General features: G+C 36.4%; 1 protein-coding gene and 1 pseudogene across 1 annotated transcript; one reads left to right on the plus strand and one right to left on the minus strand.

Annotated features, from left to right (window-relative positions):
• Positions 1–6,779, minus strand: part of LOC117416781 (mediator of RNA polymerase II transcription subunit 12-like protein) — a 105,843-nt pseudogene extending 99,064 nt beyond the window's left edge.
• Positions 6,780–10,351: 3,572 nt separating this feature from the next.
• On the plus strand, positions 10,352–14,470 carry LOC117416527 (clarin-1-like). Its single transcript, XM_034027647.3, has 3 exons — positions 10,352–11,012; positions 12,971–13,150; positions 13,384–14,470. The coding sequence occupies exons 1-3, from the start codon at positions 10,760–10,762 to the stop codon at positions 13,647–13,649; spliced, it is 699 nt and encodes a 232-aa protein (XP_033883538.1). The 5' UTR covers positions 10,352–10,759; the 3' UTR covers positions 13,650–14,470.
• The last annotated feature ends 389 nt before the right edge of the window (positions 14,471–14,859 follow it).

Raw genomic sequence — 14,859 nt, forward strand, 5'->3', positions numbered from 1 at the left:
TGTTTGTTGTTGTGATTTTAAGATTATCAAAAATGAAGCGTTCTTTATAAAAAAAAAAAAACAGTAGATCCATTCATACCTTGAGTTCTCAATAATTGCAATCAACAAACCCCCTCATAATTGGGTTTAATTAACTCTACACAGACAGTCCAGTCCAATTACAAGCAATGACCTTCAAAACAAATAAGGGCTGCCAAGAGAGCGCTTGGCTGGGTCAGCTTTGCAAATGTGTACCAATTTGAAGAACCTCTTTATTCATGATGAAAGGGGCTTTGGAACATTGTACAGTTGATTAGACTTTTTAATGGACTTTGAATTTGGATGCCAAGTTTGTTTCTGTAAGTTCTAAGTTAGCATTTCACTGCACAGTAGTGGAATGAACTATCTTTGGGCTTTAATAGAATTATTTACATTCTTAAATAACAGCACTGGCAATAGAGCCTCCTTTGCACAAATTGCACAGGATTATTAAGATGCATGAATTGCTTTCTTTTAAATTGTAGGATAATATTTCATTTATTTTCATGCACAATCCATTTACAGCGTATTGTGTACACTGTTCCACGAAACTCCTTGTCATGCAATATATTGTACTGTACTGTTTCACTTTGATCCGAAAAGTACTTTTTCGTTTCTTTTAAAGACCAGAAATTGTGAAAGATCTACAGACCCTGTGCAACAGTGAAATATCGTTTAGTTAGACATGAGAAATATGTATCCTATTAACTCTACAGAAGAGTAGCACTGGAGACACTTTAGATGGTATTGGGCAACATGCCCTCAATCCAGTTTCTTTCCTGGGGTTGATCACACAATGAGCAATCTGCATTCCTCCCTCATTGCATTACTTTAAATGGGAATGACGGTCAAGTTTTAAACGCGTGTTGTCTCCTGTGAAAATATGATATTAGTCAACCCCGTTTTTGATGCATTAAAGTAATCTCCTCATGTGTCAAATATGTGAAATCTATCCAGCTACTGACCTGGGCTGCACGTCCACTTTCTGTGAAACTCGATAATATTAATTCCAGAAACACTTCATGACTGAATGCTGTCAGTTAACAAATTGGTAGGCTGAGCTTGTTTAGGATTCCAGTTTCTTTGTGAAATGGGTTACAGGTCCCCAGGGAAGTGACTCATGATACCAGGAAACACTGAAGTGAAACTAACAATGAGACAGTGAGCGGGGCGGGGGGGGGGGACGATGACACAACAATTTAAAAGAATACTGTATACCCTCTGAAGCTGAATAATATCTATTTGTTTGAGATTGTCCATCATAAACCTTCAACAAAATCACATGCCTACTGCTCCTTTAGAGGTCAATACTGGCCTCATTACAGAAATTCCACCTTGCTCAGCAAGTGTTATATCTATGAGCGCAGAAACAGTAATAAATTACAATTAAGAACACATATCATGGGACAAAAAAAGGTAATATGCAGCTTGATAAGCCTTCAATTTGTTTACTGCACTTATAAGCTCACTAGGTGATTAGGCTACTGGCTTTATTTTACTACTGCCCTGAACAACTGATTTCATATATCTAAAAGGTATCTCAGATTTGTTCTTAATGTCCAATTCTGAAACTCTCAGACACTATAGCACTGAAGTGCTAAAATCAGAATATCCTCTACTTGTGTGATAGTGTACTGGAAATACAGCCTGTTGGTAAAAGCTAGTGACGAGCTTACCTTTTTCGCTAAAACAGTGAGAGGTTTGCTTCCAGCCAGATCAGTAAACCAGTTGTGTATCGCACTGTGCGAGCGTGCAGTGACAAGCCAATAGTTATCTTTGGAATTAATCTGTGGTTTCTTCTTTCCAGTGTCCTGGAAGGTGTTCAGCTTCAGCTTTTCTGCTAATATACTGCTGAAATAGGCCCTGATCTATAAAGAGAGACAGAAAGAAGACAATACTGGTACAATACAGACACAAATGCATAGATAATTGTGTAGTAACTATTTTGATATAAAAACAAATAAACATGTGCTGTCACTTGTGCTCAGACTCAGAATTGCTTTTAAGAAGTATTTATGGGTGGGTATTCAATAAATCCATTCATTTTACAGTCTTGGTAAGCAAGTACAGCAGTAAAAGTGTCCCGGATTAGAGGACAATAAACTTCCAATCAGCTTTTAAAACACTTAATAGGGAAGTTAATTGCTTCTGACTGGTACTCTATTGTAAACATGAGCAAAGGACAGCTTGAATACATTTATTGAATACCTGCCAATAAATACTTAAAAGCAATTGAGAGTTTGAGTAAGAGCATCAGCACACCCCTAACAAACACATGAATGAATTACTGTGTAAAACTGAAACACAGCACATTAAGTACATTCGTGCTGAGTGAAGACAAATAGCAATTTTATTCTTCAGTGTTATTTGTTGCATAGTTGACTGAAATAGGGATTTTAAGTAGCTGAACATGCAGTTCTGTAATTGCCTGGCACTCCCCACACTGATGGCTTATTTTAGCAGTCATTCTTCTGAAATGTGTCATACTTAAGCATAAGGGTATGTGTATTTCAGGAAATATGAAACACTGTATTTAAAGCAGAACAGATCTGCATGTGTTGAAACTGAAACTGAGATAAAGAGAGATGGCAGTTATTTCCAACAGATACTAATTGCAGTAAGGTTACTATATTAAAAGTGCTGCTTCAGTAAAGTAATTATTCTTTAGAAAAACACATTGATTTATTTTCAGAAGCATAATTGCTAACTTTCATTACCTTGAGGACCACAATTCTTGTCTGCTGTCCTGTAACACACTGTTTGTTTTTTTATGTTTGTTCCTACAATGCATTTCCAAAATAAATTGTATTACAGTAAAACTATTATCCAAACTAACTAGGACTAGGGATGTTTGGAAAATCGAATTGTTCTGATGATCGGATTATGACAGTGATATCTTTACATGATAAACAACACAGGCGCTTATACTAACAACATGGTCTTGCAATGTTAACAGCTTCTTAAATATGACTATTTTAAACCCCAAGGGGAACTCCATCTTAAGGCAACCCAGACCTTAGATAAGACAGTGGAAACAATCACAGAAAAGTGTTCTGTCATTTATTGGTATTGACAATATCATATTTTGAGGTCTGTCTTGAGACTGGCGGATCGTAAGGTCACTATAAAGCTGAAAATTAGCTGGCTGATACATTCAGAGAGATTGATATTCCCATAAAATGTTCAATGACTAAGTCTGAACCCGGAAACACTGACACACACTAACTCAACCATTACAGCAATAAAGTGCTCTATTAAGTGGAAGCTATCTGGGTGCTGTCTCTGTCGTAAAATAAATTGACAAAGAAAATAATTCTGTCCATTTCATTACTTTCCAATACTAATAGGTGGTGCAATAGCTAGCAAGTCAAGCTTTGTATAGTACACCCAATGAAATGCTGCATTCTTTCATTTGAAATGTTAACAATAGAACAGAAAACCTTAGTTTCCACCATTTTAAAGGTTTCAGCTAACCTTCATGACTAATGGTGGTGGAGTGTTTATAAGCACCCAATCAATTAGTGCCAATCCACGGAAGTCTATTAATTTCTCAAAATGAAACTATGAGTGTTAATCTGTACGTTCTTTGAACAGCTTGATGACTACATTGAGGGTTTTCAAAAAATAAAAACATACTTAGAAACCGTTTTCGTACTCCAGAGTGCAGTTTTAACATATCTGACATACTGTACTTCACTTAGTTTTAGCAATAGTTTTACATTTCAATGCCGGCAGCCCTGGGAGTATTGCTTTTACTGGACTGATTGAAAAAAAGCACTTTGTGCAGAAAAAAGTATTGCTGACTCCACAAGGCCCAATCATTTCAGTTGAAGACAGGCTGCTGGCTTTCAAGCGATAGAACTCAAGGTCTCCACTCTTTTCCATTAGTGATTATTTTCAAGAGCTGTCACATTGTTGCTTTGTTCCTTTTGTTCACAATGATTGCAGAGTAATATATATATATATATATATATATATATATATATATATATATATATATATATCCAAAAAGAGGTGCCGATCTTAAGGCACTTTATATATATTAACGTCTCTACAGAGTTAAAAAACAGTTAACAGCAATGGCAAATCAACCCTGCAATCCCTGCTGATGACTCTTTTATTATTATTATTATTATTATTATTATTATTATTTATTTCTTAGCAGACGCCCTTATCCAGGGCGACTTACAATCGCAAGCAAATACAAATACATTCACATGTTACAATATAAGTCATACAATAAGAACAAGAAATACAATAATTCTCAAGTGTGACAAACCACAATTCAATAATACAGCAGATAATAGTGAAAGTTACATCAGGATATGTAGAGACGAGGTTGGTCACACACTCAAAGATCTCTTCTTCTTTAAGTCTTGACTGCTAATATTATACATCAGATTCCTCTTACATTTTGTTAAAAAAAAAAAACTTTTTATTATTATTGAAACAAAACAAAAAATAAACACACAGTGTGTCTTCATCAGCAACTGTCAATTAAAAAAAACAGCTTTATCATATATCAGACACCAATCAATCCAATAATTAAACTATTAATTGAATAGCCATAGACATTATTTAACGTTGCACATGACAATTTTCACCTATCATAGCATTCATTAATTGAAAATGGTTTTAGAATCAATTACGCCCTATATAGTGTAATTATACAATAATTAAACTCAAACACAAAAATATTAAAATATTAAAACACTTTAGAACACAGACGTATATTCTGCTACAAGTTACAGATCATATTACATAGTTAACTTAAACACAGTTACTCAACACTAAAGATTGCAAGACATTGGAACGTGATTCTCAATACTTTCTTTACAGAATGGTTTGTTAAAATCAGACATGCAAGATAAAACTGTATTTTTTGTATATCTGTACTGCAAACAAGTGTATTTAAACGGCTGTTAGGTAACAGCAGCAGCTTGCTGGCATTTGGTTTTTTTTTTGTTTGTTTTGTTTTTATGTATGATCTTCAGGATCATGAATGGCAATATGAAAAACACCAGAAGCTCCAGGCTGCTGTTGTTAGTTAATATCCATGCAAATTGAAAGACTGGGGCATTGCAATGGATGTACGTTGTTGTTTTCACATTAAAACTGGGTTACTTAATAATTCATTCAAATGGAGGCAGGAGAAAGGGATGAGATCTGGTCTCATCCCCTGTGAGTAAACAGAACGTTTTTGACTAATCTCGTCTAACCATCTCCTGAGGGTAGAGCCCAGAAAAGAGCTGTAAAGGGACAGAGAGGGAAAGGGGGATGGACGTGAACAAACAAGGTGAGCATCAATACAGGTGAAAAACAGGTGACATGTACTGTACTGTACCATTAGCACCAAGAGGGGGGTCATTTGTATCTGTCCTGCCTGTCTGAACTTCAGAAATCTTCCAACTAATATAATAATATAAACAAAAAAACAAGTCGATGTTTCGATGTGTATTTGCTAACGGAATGTTAAATTGGCCTGCCATAGACCACTGCAGACTAGAGTGAAGTTCAGCTCCAGTCACTTCTTCATGCAGAATATTTCATTCAAAGAGTAGCTTTATAATAGTATATAAACATCTGGGGTGTAAAGCACACACCACGCTCGTTACCGGCTCACCTTAGCCAGATTGATGACGATGTTTTGCTCGTCTCCGGAGAATGCTGGCTGATTGCTAAATCCCTGTTTTACATTCACTGCTGTCAGCTCATCCTAAACACAGACAAAAACAAAGTGTATTACTTTGAAATATCACCATTTACATTGTAATACATATGCATGGAAGGGCATTAAGCAATACGAATTAAGCAATAAGAATTGATTAATAGTATACCCGGCAAATTCATTTATGTCACTCATGTCACTCTTACAAAATGTTTAGATTTAACGGCATGTGTGTGTGATTCCATTTGTGTTTCTTTAACACCTGAAACATGGGACATACGTAAAGTAATCTGTGTTCTCGGCAATATATATTTGCAAACCAATTAAAGCTTTGCTATCATTATTCAGAAAGGTTGTTCATTATTCATACAGATATCCCTGGATGCTCAAGAAGACAGGAGGCACTTTCCACAGCACCCTCCCTGGGCAATGACCTACATACATGCATACTAAAATACTGTACTTGCATATATACAGTATAATAATTTTATAAAGATATCGTAAGATATTATCTAATGCAAGAGCCATATGCATTTTTAATTACTAAACAGTACTGCAAGTCTTGGCTGACTATTACAGAAAAGTTTGCAATACTGTTGAGCATGAACAATTAGTTACAGCAGAACCCTGCTGCCAAACTTCACCCAACACTGATATTTTTGAACGCCATCTTCGCCAGCTGGCAAAAGTCTCATTTCTAACTGTGCATGCAAACACAGCGGGTATATTAGAATAACAAATTAACAGAATAACAGAGGCAGCTGTGTGCAAGGCCCAGAGACCAGAAACCCTTTTTAAGGGAGCTTTGATTAATGTGTTCCACTATGTGGTTAAGTAGCCTGGCAGGCACCGTACATTCACTTAATCTTATTGCAAAATAATCCCGATATCGGTATTGCCTCGTATGACGCTGCTTGAAAATAGAGAGTTGTCAGATTACCTCTCTCTGTTTAGGATCCTGTGGGTAGACGTCGGGCGGTCCCAGCCGCGGTCGTTTCAGCGGCCTCTGTTTGTAGCTAAGGACCCCGAACGCGGCCATGATCTCTCATGTTAGCCGGTAGTGAATGATGAGAGAGAGATGTAACAGTCTACACAGTACTAGTCTGAGCAGCAGGGAGCAGCACTCTGCATAGCACGTACACTGTGCTGTTTATTAATTAAATAATCCTGTAGGTTATGTTTCTTTTTAATAGTAATTAAGAGTAATTTTCTGTCGTTATGAAACGATAACTATATACCGTAAAAAAATGGTTGCATGCGTTCAACTGTAAGGGGGCATGCACTCCTAAAATTCCATCAAAATGTGTATTATACTGCATGTTGTTTATCGGACTTGTTTTTTTATTTATTTATTTTTACGTTGAATAGCCTATGTTTCATTACACATTGTAAAATATCATATAATACAAACGGAAAATACACTTTCAAATCAATCAATTAAGCTTATCATAGTAGTTTAATTCATAGGAGACACCCATGATACAACAGGGGACAAGAGATAAATAGCGACAATATAAATAATAACATGTGTACCTAATATTTTGATTACACACCGTCAACACTTGGATGTTTCCATGATGTGGAAATAAAATATCAAAAAAGATAATGGCATGGTATTATAGGGATAGCAAAAAATAAGCACATTGTATTACTGGTTTCATTGCAAAAGTTTAAGGAAAAGAATACTAGTTGCTTATGAACATAGTTTCCTCAAAAAAAAGTTTTTCACTACAAAACAAAAGCCCATATATTCCCTTACATTTCCATACAATCCAAAACAAATGTATTGTATAATTAACCCCCCAGTCCTTAATACGCACTACTAAACAAGTGCTCCACACACATTCTTGAATTGTGTACTATTTTGATCTTACTGTAATTTTTTCAATTACAGTAATATTTTAGAATAAACCGTTTATTACAAAAAAATAAAAACCATATGATCTGAAAGTTAACTTATTCCATGTTATCAAGCTTTTATTTGCAATAGACTTGACGTAGGTAGGCGGTTTTCCAGACTGAACAGCTGGGGACTTCAGAGACATTAAAGGGAGGGAAGAAATAACATTCGGTGTATTTTTCATGCTTCATAGAGAGAGGCACAGTAAGCAGCACAAAACATATGTCATGAGGATATTAGAGCTTGGCCTATGTCAACATCTGAGGGTAGCAGTATGTTGTGGGAATATAGTGGATCCAATGGCATTGTCTGGATATGCAAATGTCCGTGTTACGTATCACACGATACAATAGTTCTTCATGCTCACAATGTTTTTGTAAACTAGCCTCAAAGCCAACATGTCCGTACAATATAGGTTCTATTCAATTAATCTAAACGCCGCCACGGTTATGAATATTAAAATAAGAACAAAACCCGGAATGTTGCTTACTTTTAAAAATGAAAGTGCATGTTATAAAATGCTGCATGGTCATACAGTACTGTGCAAAAGTTTTAGGCAGGTGTGAAAAAATGCTGTAAAGTAAGAATGCTTTCAAAAATAGACATGTTAATAGATTATATTTATCAATTAACTAAATGCAAAGTGAGTGAACAGAAGAAAAATCTAAATCAAATCCATATTTGGTGTGACCACCCTTTGCCTTCAAAACAACATCAATTCTTCTAGGTACACTTGCACAAAGTCAGGGATTTTGTAGGCATATAGTCAGGTTTATGATTAAACATTTATACTAAACAGGTGCTAATGATCATCAATTCAATATGTAGGTTGAAACACAATCATTAACTGAAACAGAAACAGCTGCGTAGGAGGAATAAAACTGGGTGAGGAACAGCCAAACTCAGCTAACAAGGTGAGGTTGCTGAAGACAGTTTACTGTCAAAAGCCATACACCATGGCAAGACTGAGCACAGCAACAAGACACAAGGTATTTATACTGCATCAGCAAGGTCTCTCCCAGGCAGAAATTTCAAGGCAGACAGGGGTTTCCAGATGTGCTGTCCAAGCTCTTTTGAAGAAGCACAAAGAAACGGGCAATGTTGAGGACCGTAGATGCAGTGGTCAGCCAAGGAAACTTATTGCAGCAGATGAAAGACACATCATGCTTACTTCCCTTCGCAATCGGAAGATGTCCAGCAGTGCTATCAGCTCAGAATTGGCAGAAAACAGTGGGACCCTGGTACACCCATCTACTGTCCGGAGAAGTCTGGTCAGAAGTGGCCTTCATGGAAGACTTGCGGCCAAAAAGCCATACCTCCGACGTGGAAACAAGGCCAAGCAACTCAACTATGCACGAAAACACAGGAACTGGGGTGCAGAAAAATGGCAGCAGGTGCTCTGGACTGATGAATCAAAATTTTAAATATTTGGCTGTAGCAGAAGGCCGTTTGTTCGCCGAAGGGCTGGAGAGCAGTACACGAATGAGTGTGCAGGCAACAGTGAAGCATGGTGGAGGTTCCTTGCAAGTTTGGGGCTGCATTTCTGCAAATGGAGTTGGGGATTTGGTCAGAATTAATGGTCTCTTCAATGCTGAGAAGTACAGGCAGATACTTATCCATCATGCAATACCATCAGGGAGGCATCTGATTGGCCCCAAATTTATTCTGCAGCATGACAATGACCCCAAACATACAACGAAAGTCATTAAGAACTATCTTCAGCGTAAAGAAGAACAAGGAGTCCTGGAAGTGATGGTATGGCCCCCACAGAGCTCTGATCTCAACATCATTGAGTCTGTCTGGGATTACATGAAGAGAGAGAAGCAACTGAGGCTGCCTAAATCCACAGAAGAACTGTGGTTAGTTCTCCAAGATGTTTGGCCCAACCTACCTGCCGAGTTCCTTCAAAAACTGTGTGCCAGTGTACCTAGAAGAATTGATGCTGTTTGGAAGGCAAAGGGTGGTCACACCAAATATTGATTTGATGTAGATTTTTCTTCTGTTCACTCACTTTGCATTTTGTTAATTGATAAATATAAACTATTAACATGTCTATTTTTGAAAGCATTCTTATTTTACAGCATTTTTTCACACCTGCCTAAAACGTTTGCACAGTACTGTATATTCTGACCCCCCCCCCCCCCCCCCCCCCCCCCGTGGCTGGATTTGTATTGATCCAATGTAGCGATAATTGTAGAACACTCCTAGGAAGTAGGGAGTCCTAGAACCGTTTACTTGATTTGGGGTTTGTAAGGAATAATTCTTATGTTTCTGTTGTATGAAACATACTAGGTAACAGGGAGGTTATATATAATAAGTTCAATGTAAAACGTCTGATACCTTGTAACCGAATTACGAGCAAAGGCATTCAAATGTCATGACGTAATAAGAGTGGATTGTTGCTTTCCACTCCTTTGGTGCTGAATTTGGCAAAGTAATTAGCATCATTCTAATACAGGAAAGTACTCGGTAGGTAAGGTATGCATTTGCTGCTATAGTATCAAAGTATGTCGGTGAAATGAATAACATCAAATAACCTTCTTGTATTTTCTGAATTAGTGGACGTTATAGTGGATCTAAATCTGGTGAAGCAAACACGTGTTCACCAGCAACATTATATCATTTGGCTGTTTGTTTTTATTTTCTTGTACCCTGCCAAACCAAGACATCTCCCGAAGTGATTGTATTGTGTATAGCTTTGCTGAGCAGATGCTGTACGATGATGATGTGATAACAAGTCATTTTTGTTTCAGGACCATTCTGTCTGTCCAATCACAAGGAGGGTGAGCGACAGGGGAGGCTCTCCTTGGTTTTCACAAAGAAGCCCTCTTCGAAACCTAAACCTTGCGTTACCTAGTGACAGGACGACAGAGGTGTAACTCAATCCATTCGGGACGTTTCCAAACTAACGCAGAAATTCGATTCGTACAACTATTATCAGCAATACATTACAACACAATAATATCTGTTCGTCTTTTTGGTTTCTAAAGTAGTGAAGAACTGTATATGTAAAACAATGCAGCTGAAGTTTTAACCACAGGAGAGCGCTGCCGCAAGATGTTTGACCAGTAAGACGTTGCTTGGGGTTGAAAAGTGTCTGGTTTTGTTATGAATTTATGATTGTTTTGGGGTAAACTGTAACCAGTATCTTCTGACGGAAGTTGTACGCCAATATGCCGAGTCGCCAAAAGAAAGTTATATTTTGTATAGCTGGCTTGTTGAGTTTTGGTTGTGCTCTGAGTGTAGCGGTTGCCATTGGAACGCAATTTTGGGTCAAAGGAACGATTCTTTGTAAAACTGGAGCTCAGCTTGTCAATGCCACCGGACCAGAACTGGACAAATTTGTTGGAGAGATAAGCTATGGACTTTTCCACGGCCAGAGAGTTAAACAGTGTGGTCTGGGAGGAAGGCCCTTTCAGTTTTCATGTGAGTAACCATGCAGAATATGTATTTTAATATGAAACATTTTAATATAAAGCACGCTTTGTAGGAATGCGAAAAAAAAGTTTTGTATTACAGAATAAAATGAGTAATTATTGTAATGTCTTTTCATTTTTTTTTTTTTTTTTTTTACAAATATTGTAAAATGAAAAGTTCTGATCAAGATTAGCCACATGCACATTAGCAACATGTGACATCATTTTATCGTTTCAGGTACAAACCAGATCAGTTTCTGTGATATATTATTTAAACCAAGTTCCCAGTTCCCACGTCCGCTCAGAATATATACCGTTAGGTACAGTATACATAAACAATATTGGTGGTGATCTGGGTATTCATGCATACGTTTCTGTAAACCACATATACATTGTATTTGGTGTAAACAGTAGCTCAATTGGTTTTGAATTGCTTTACTATCAGGCCAGATGTGGTTACATATAGGCTATCCACACCCACACAATGGAATGAGTCTCCTGAGACTGGAGTGCCTTGGCATGCATTCATTAATGTCAGTCTAGACATATATATCATACTGTGGGTTTAAGGGTTATACAATAGTATGACATGACCCCTGGTACAAAATGCGAGTTCACTGAGAACAACATTTCCTTTGGACCTCTATTTAAACAATTCCCTATTTCTTCACATACAGTACTTTGAAAAAATAACTGTACTGTATAACATGCATACATATAGTTGTTTGTCTTTTACTGGAGTTCAGAACCAGCTTCTAAATAATGATGACAGCATAATAAACCTGTTCTAAGAGTGCATTGAAGAACAATGAATATCAAAAGTTATACAACCGAGAAATCATCCAGTTCTGAATTTGGAGAGAAACACCCTCCTCCTTTGTTAGTCTTCCTCGCTAATGAGTTATAGCTGGTGCTGACTCAGTGAAACTCTTCATTAAACTGGTGCTATTTGACATTCTTTCTGTAATCAGTGAAGAGGAAGCCCAGTCACTGTTTATAATATGCAGTGCATAATATACAGTTCGTTCAGATGTTCTAGTAAAATATTCAGTTTATACTCAGGTAAATTAGCAATAGTTAGAACTGGGCATTTGTTGTTTTTTTAATGATCTAAACCATATTTATTATCGTATGTAATATTGCTATCAAGTGGCAGTAATTAAAAATAGTAATTAGCACTGTTTAGATCATTACAATGGATCCCAAGGTGTTTGCCTCCCTGTGGATCAGTTTTATTGAGTTATCTACAATTTGAACACATGCACTGTATAAACATTTCTGTTTCATTCTACAATAGTTGTACATTCATTAAGCATATGATCCATGTATATGCATGAGGTAATGTCATTTTGAAAATGCTGGCACTGCAGTTACATTTTTGTCTAATGACAATTTTTTTTTTTTTTTTAACATCCATTGTCCTGTGAAAAGCCTGTTGCTCTGGTAACCAGGGTCATGTCCCATTAGTTTCAGGGTCAGTGACTCATTTTCCAAAGGTCATTAACATGCGAGTGTTACGCCATCTGTGATGTCTTCTTAATGGTGCATTGTAAGCCTGACAAGTCACAACTCTAGACTCAAAGTGACATTTATAGCCTTGCATGTCTCTTTATTCTGTGTATACTACAATTTATTCTATGATTATTGATTTATCCAATTGACCATTCATTAAAGCACAGCCTTGGAAATGAGATGCTACATAGTCCGTTAAAAAAGAAGATGAGTTAACATTGCAGGTATCCTTATAATATATTTTAAACTTCTCTTCACATTTAATTTGATACATATGTATCAGCCAGATGGTTGTTTCAAAACAACAGCCAAAATATATCAGAGTCAAAAGATGTAGAAGCAATTCTATCCAGAATGCTTAGTATTTCTCTTCCTTGGGCTTTCTCTATATACTGTCAGTAGATTAAGCCTATGGCACAAACAGTAAAGCTTTGTAATGTTGTGCTTTTCTTTCAGTTTTCCCTGATCTGTTGGAGGCGATTCCTGCCAGCATACATGTCAGTGTCATTTTATTCTCTGCAGTAGTGATCATATTTTCATTAGTAGCTGCAGCATTTTTCATGTATAACGCTTTTGGGAATCCATATGAGACTCTCCATGGACCATTAGGCCTATACCTTTGGAACTTCATTTCATGTGAGTATTTGCAGTTTGAAAAAATAAAAGATGTATCAGAAAGAACATAAGCTCCCCATTTTGTAGTACATTAACATAACACTTTTAACAAGACCATTTGTAACACAATTTTTCCTTTCCATAACATTTAAATATGTAATAAACATGTATTTACCCATGCAAGTACAGTACTGCATATATAGAGATATTTAGACGCTAATTTGATCTTTATTCTTGAATTTTGTTTGTGTCAGGTTCTTGCGGTTGTCTGGTGATGATCCTGTTCGCTTCAGAAGTCAAACTCCATCGGCTTTCTGAGAAAATTGCAAACTACAAAGAAGGGAATTTTGTCTATAAAACTCACAGCGAAGAATTTGACAGATCATTTTGGATTATTTTATTTTGCTTCACAGTGCATTTCCTAAACATACTTCTTATCCGGGTATCCGGGATCCAATTTCCTTTTCAGGAGTCGAAAGAGACGGACACCAGCACAGGTGCAGCAGATCTGATGTATTGATGGAGGTGAGCCTGCAGTACTGTGACACATACTTACCAGGCATCAGTGGACATGTTCTAGCATCATTGGTTCTATAGTATCTGCAACTGAATTGAAGATAATAGTTGTATAGTGTATACTACAATTGCTTAAAACTAAAGTTGCTTAAAGAAAAGTTTTTGTAATTTGTATGTAATTATGGGTGAATTTACCATACAATTATGATAAATCTGTTTTTGTAGTTTGCTATAGGATTGCTCAAGACAAAAAGAGAGTTTACACTGTATGTTAGATTTTTTTTAAATCATTAAAACAAGTGGTCAATTACAACATTTGACCAGCAGGTGACGCTATGTGCTATTTGTATAAATATATTGATGTTTTTTTTTTTTTTTTTAAATGGTAAGGCTGCCTTTAGCTAGTATATATTTTTTTAGCTATGAAGAATGTAATATATTCTTCAATATCTCATTATGTTTTATTATTTACAGCTCTATATAACTTGAAATTAGCTTTCTTTAGAGCTGTGCTGTAATTTGATTAGAGATATTGGTATTGTTTAGTTGGAGTAGCAGAAACCTTGTGCGAAATGTGCCAATTTGTATGGCTAGAAATTAAAAGAAATAAAAAGTAAATGACTGGTAAGGATATAGCAACGCTGCAATAAATATTGTATTATGTGATTCATAATGTATGAACTAACATATCAAGGAGGAATTAGATTAACATAACATGTATTGTCAAGAATGTTAATAAGAAAAGGCTGTATCATTAAATTTACTTCTGTTTTCAGTTACAAAATAAGACCATTTCAGCTTGACTGATATTGAAATACAATAACTGCAACTTAATAAAAAAAATTAAAAGCGTGTATGTTTCGTGTTGTAAATTTCAGAAAGTCAGTAGCTGCCAGCAGCACAAAGCTTGTCAGTGATCCTCTCTAATGAATCCTATGAGAAAGGAAAGGTATTCAGTCTGCACTGCAGTTTTAATGCAGCCAGGCTTTCTCCAAATAGGTATTGACAATGAGGCCAGTAATAAAGATTGATCACTATTAATTATGCGTGACACCAATGACACTCATTCAGAGATGTGACCTGTATCCTTTAAATCCATTTACTCATCTTCAAAACCACACTGACCGAATGAAAATCAGCATAGCATGGAGTCATCTACCAGGAGCAGATGGGAGCTTTACAGTGCAGTACGTTGACTTTTCAAAGAGAATAAA

Source organism: Acipenser ruthenus, chromosome 12, assembly GCF_902713425.1.
Source record: "Acipenser ruthenus chromosome 12, fAciRut3.2 maternal haplotype, whole genome shotgun sequence".
Taxonomy (NCBI): domain Eukaryota; kingdom Metazoa; phylum Chordata; class Actinopteri; order Acipenseriformes; family Acipenseridae; genus Acipenser; species Acipenser ruthenus.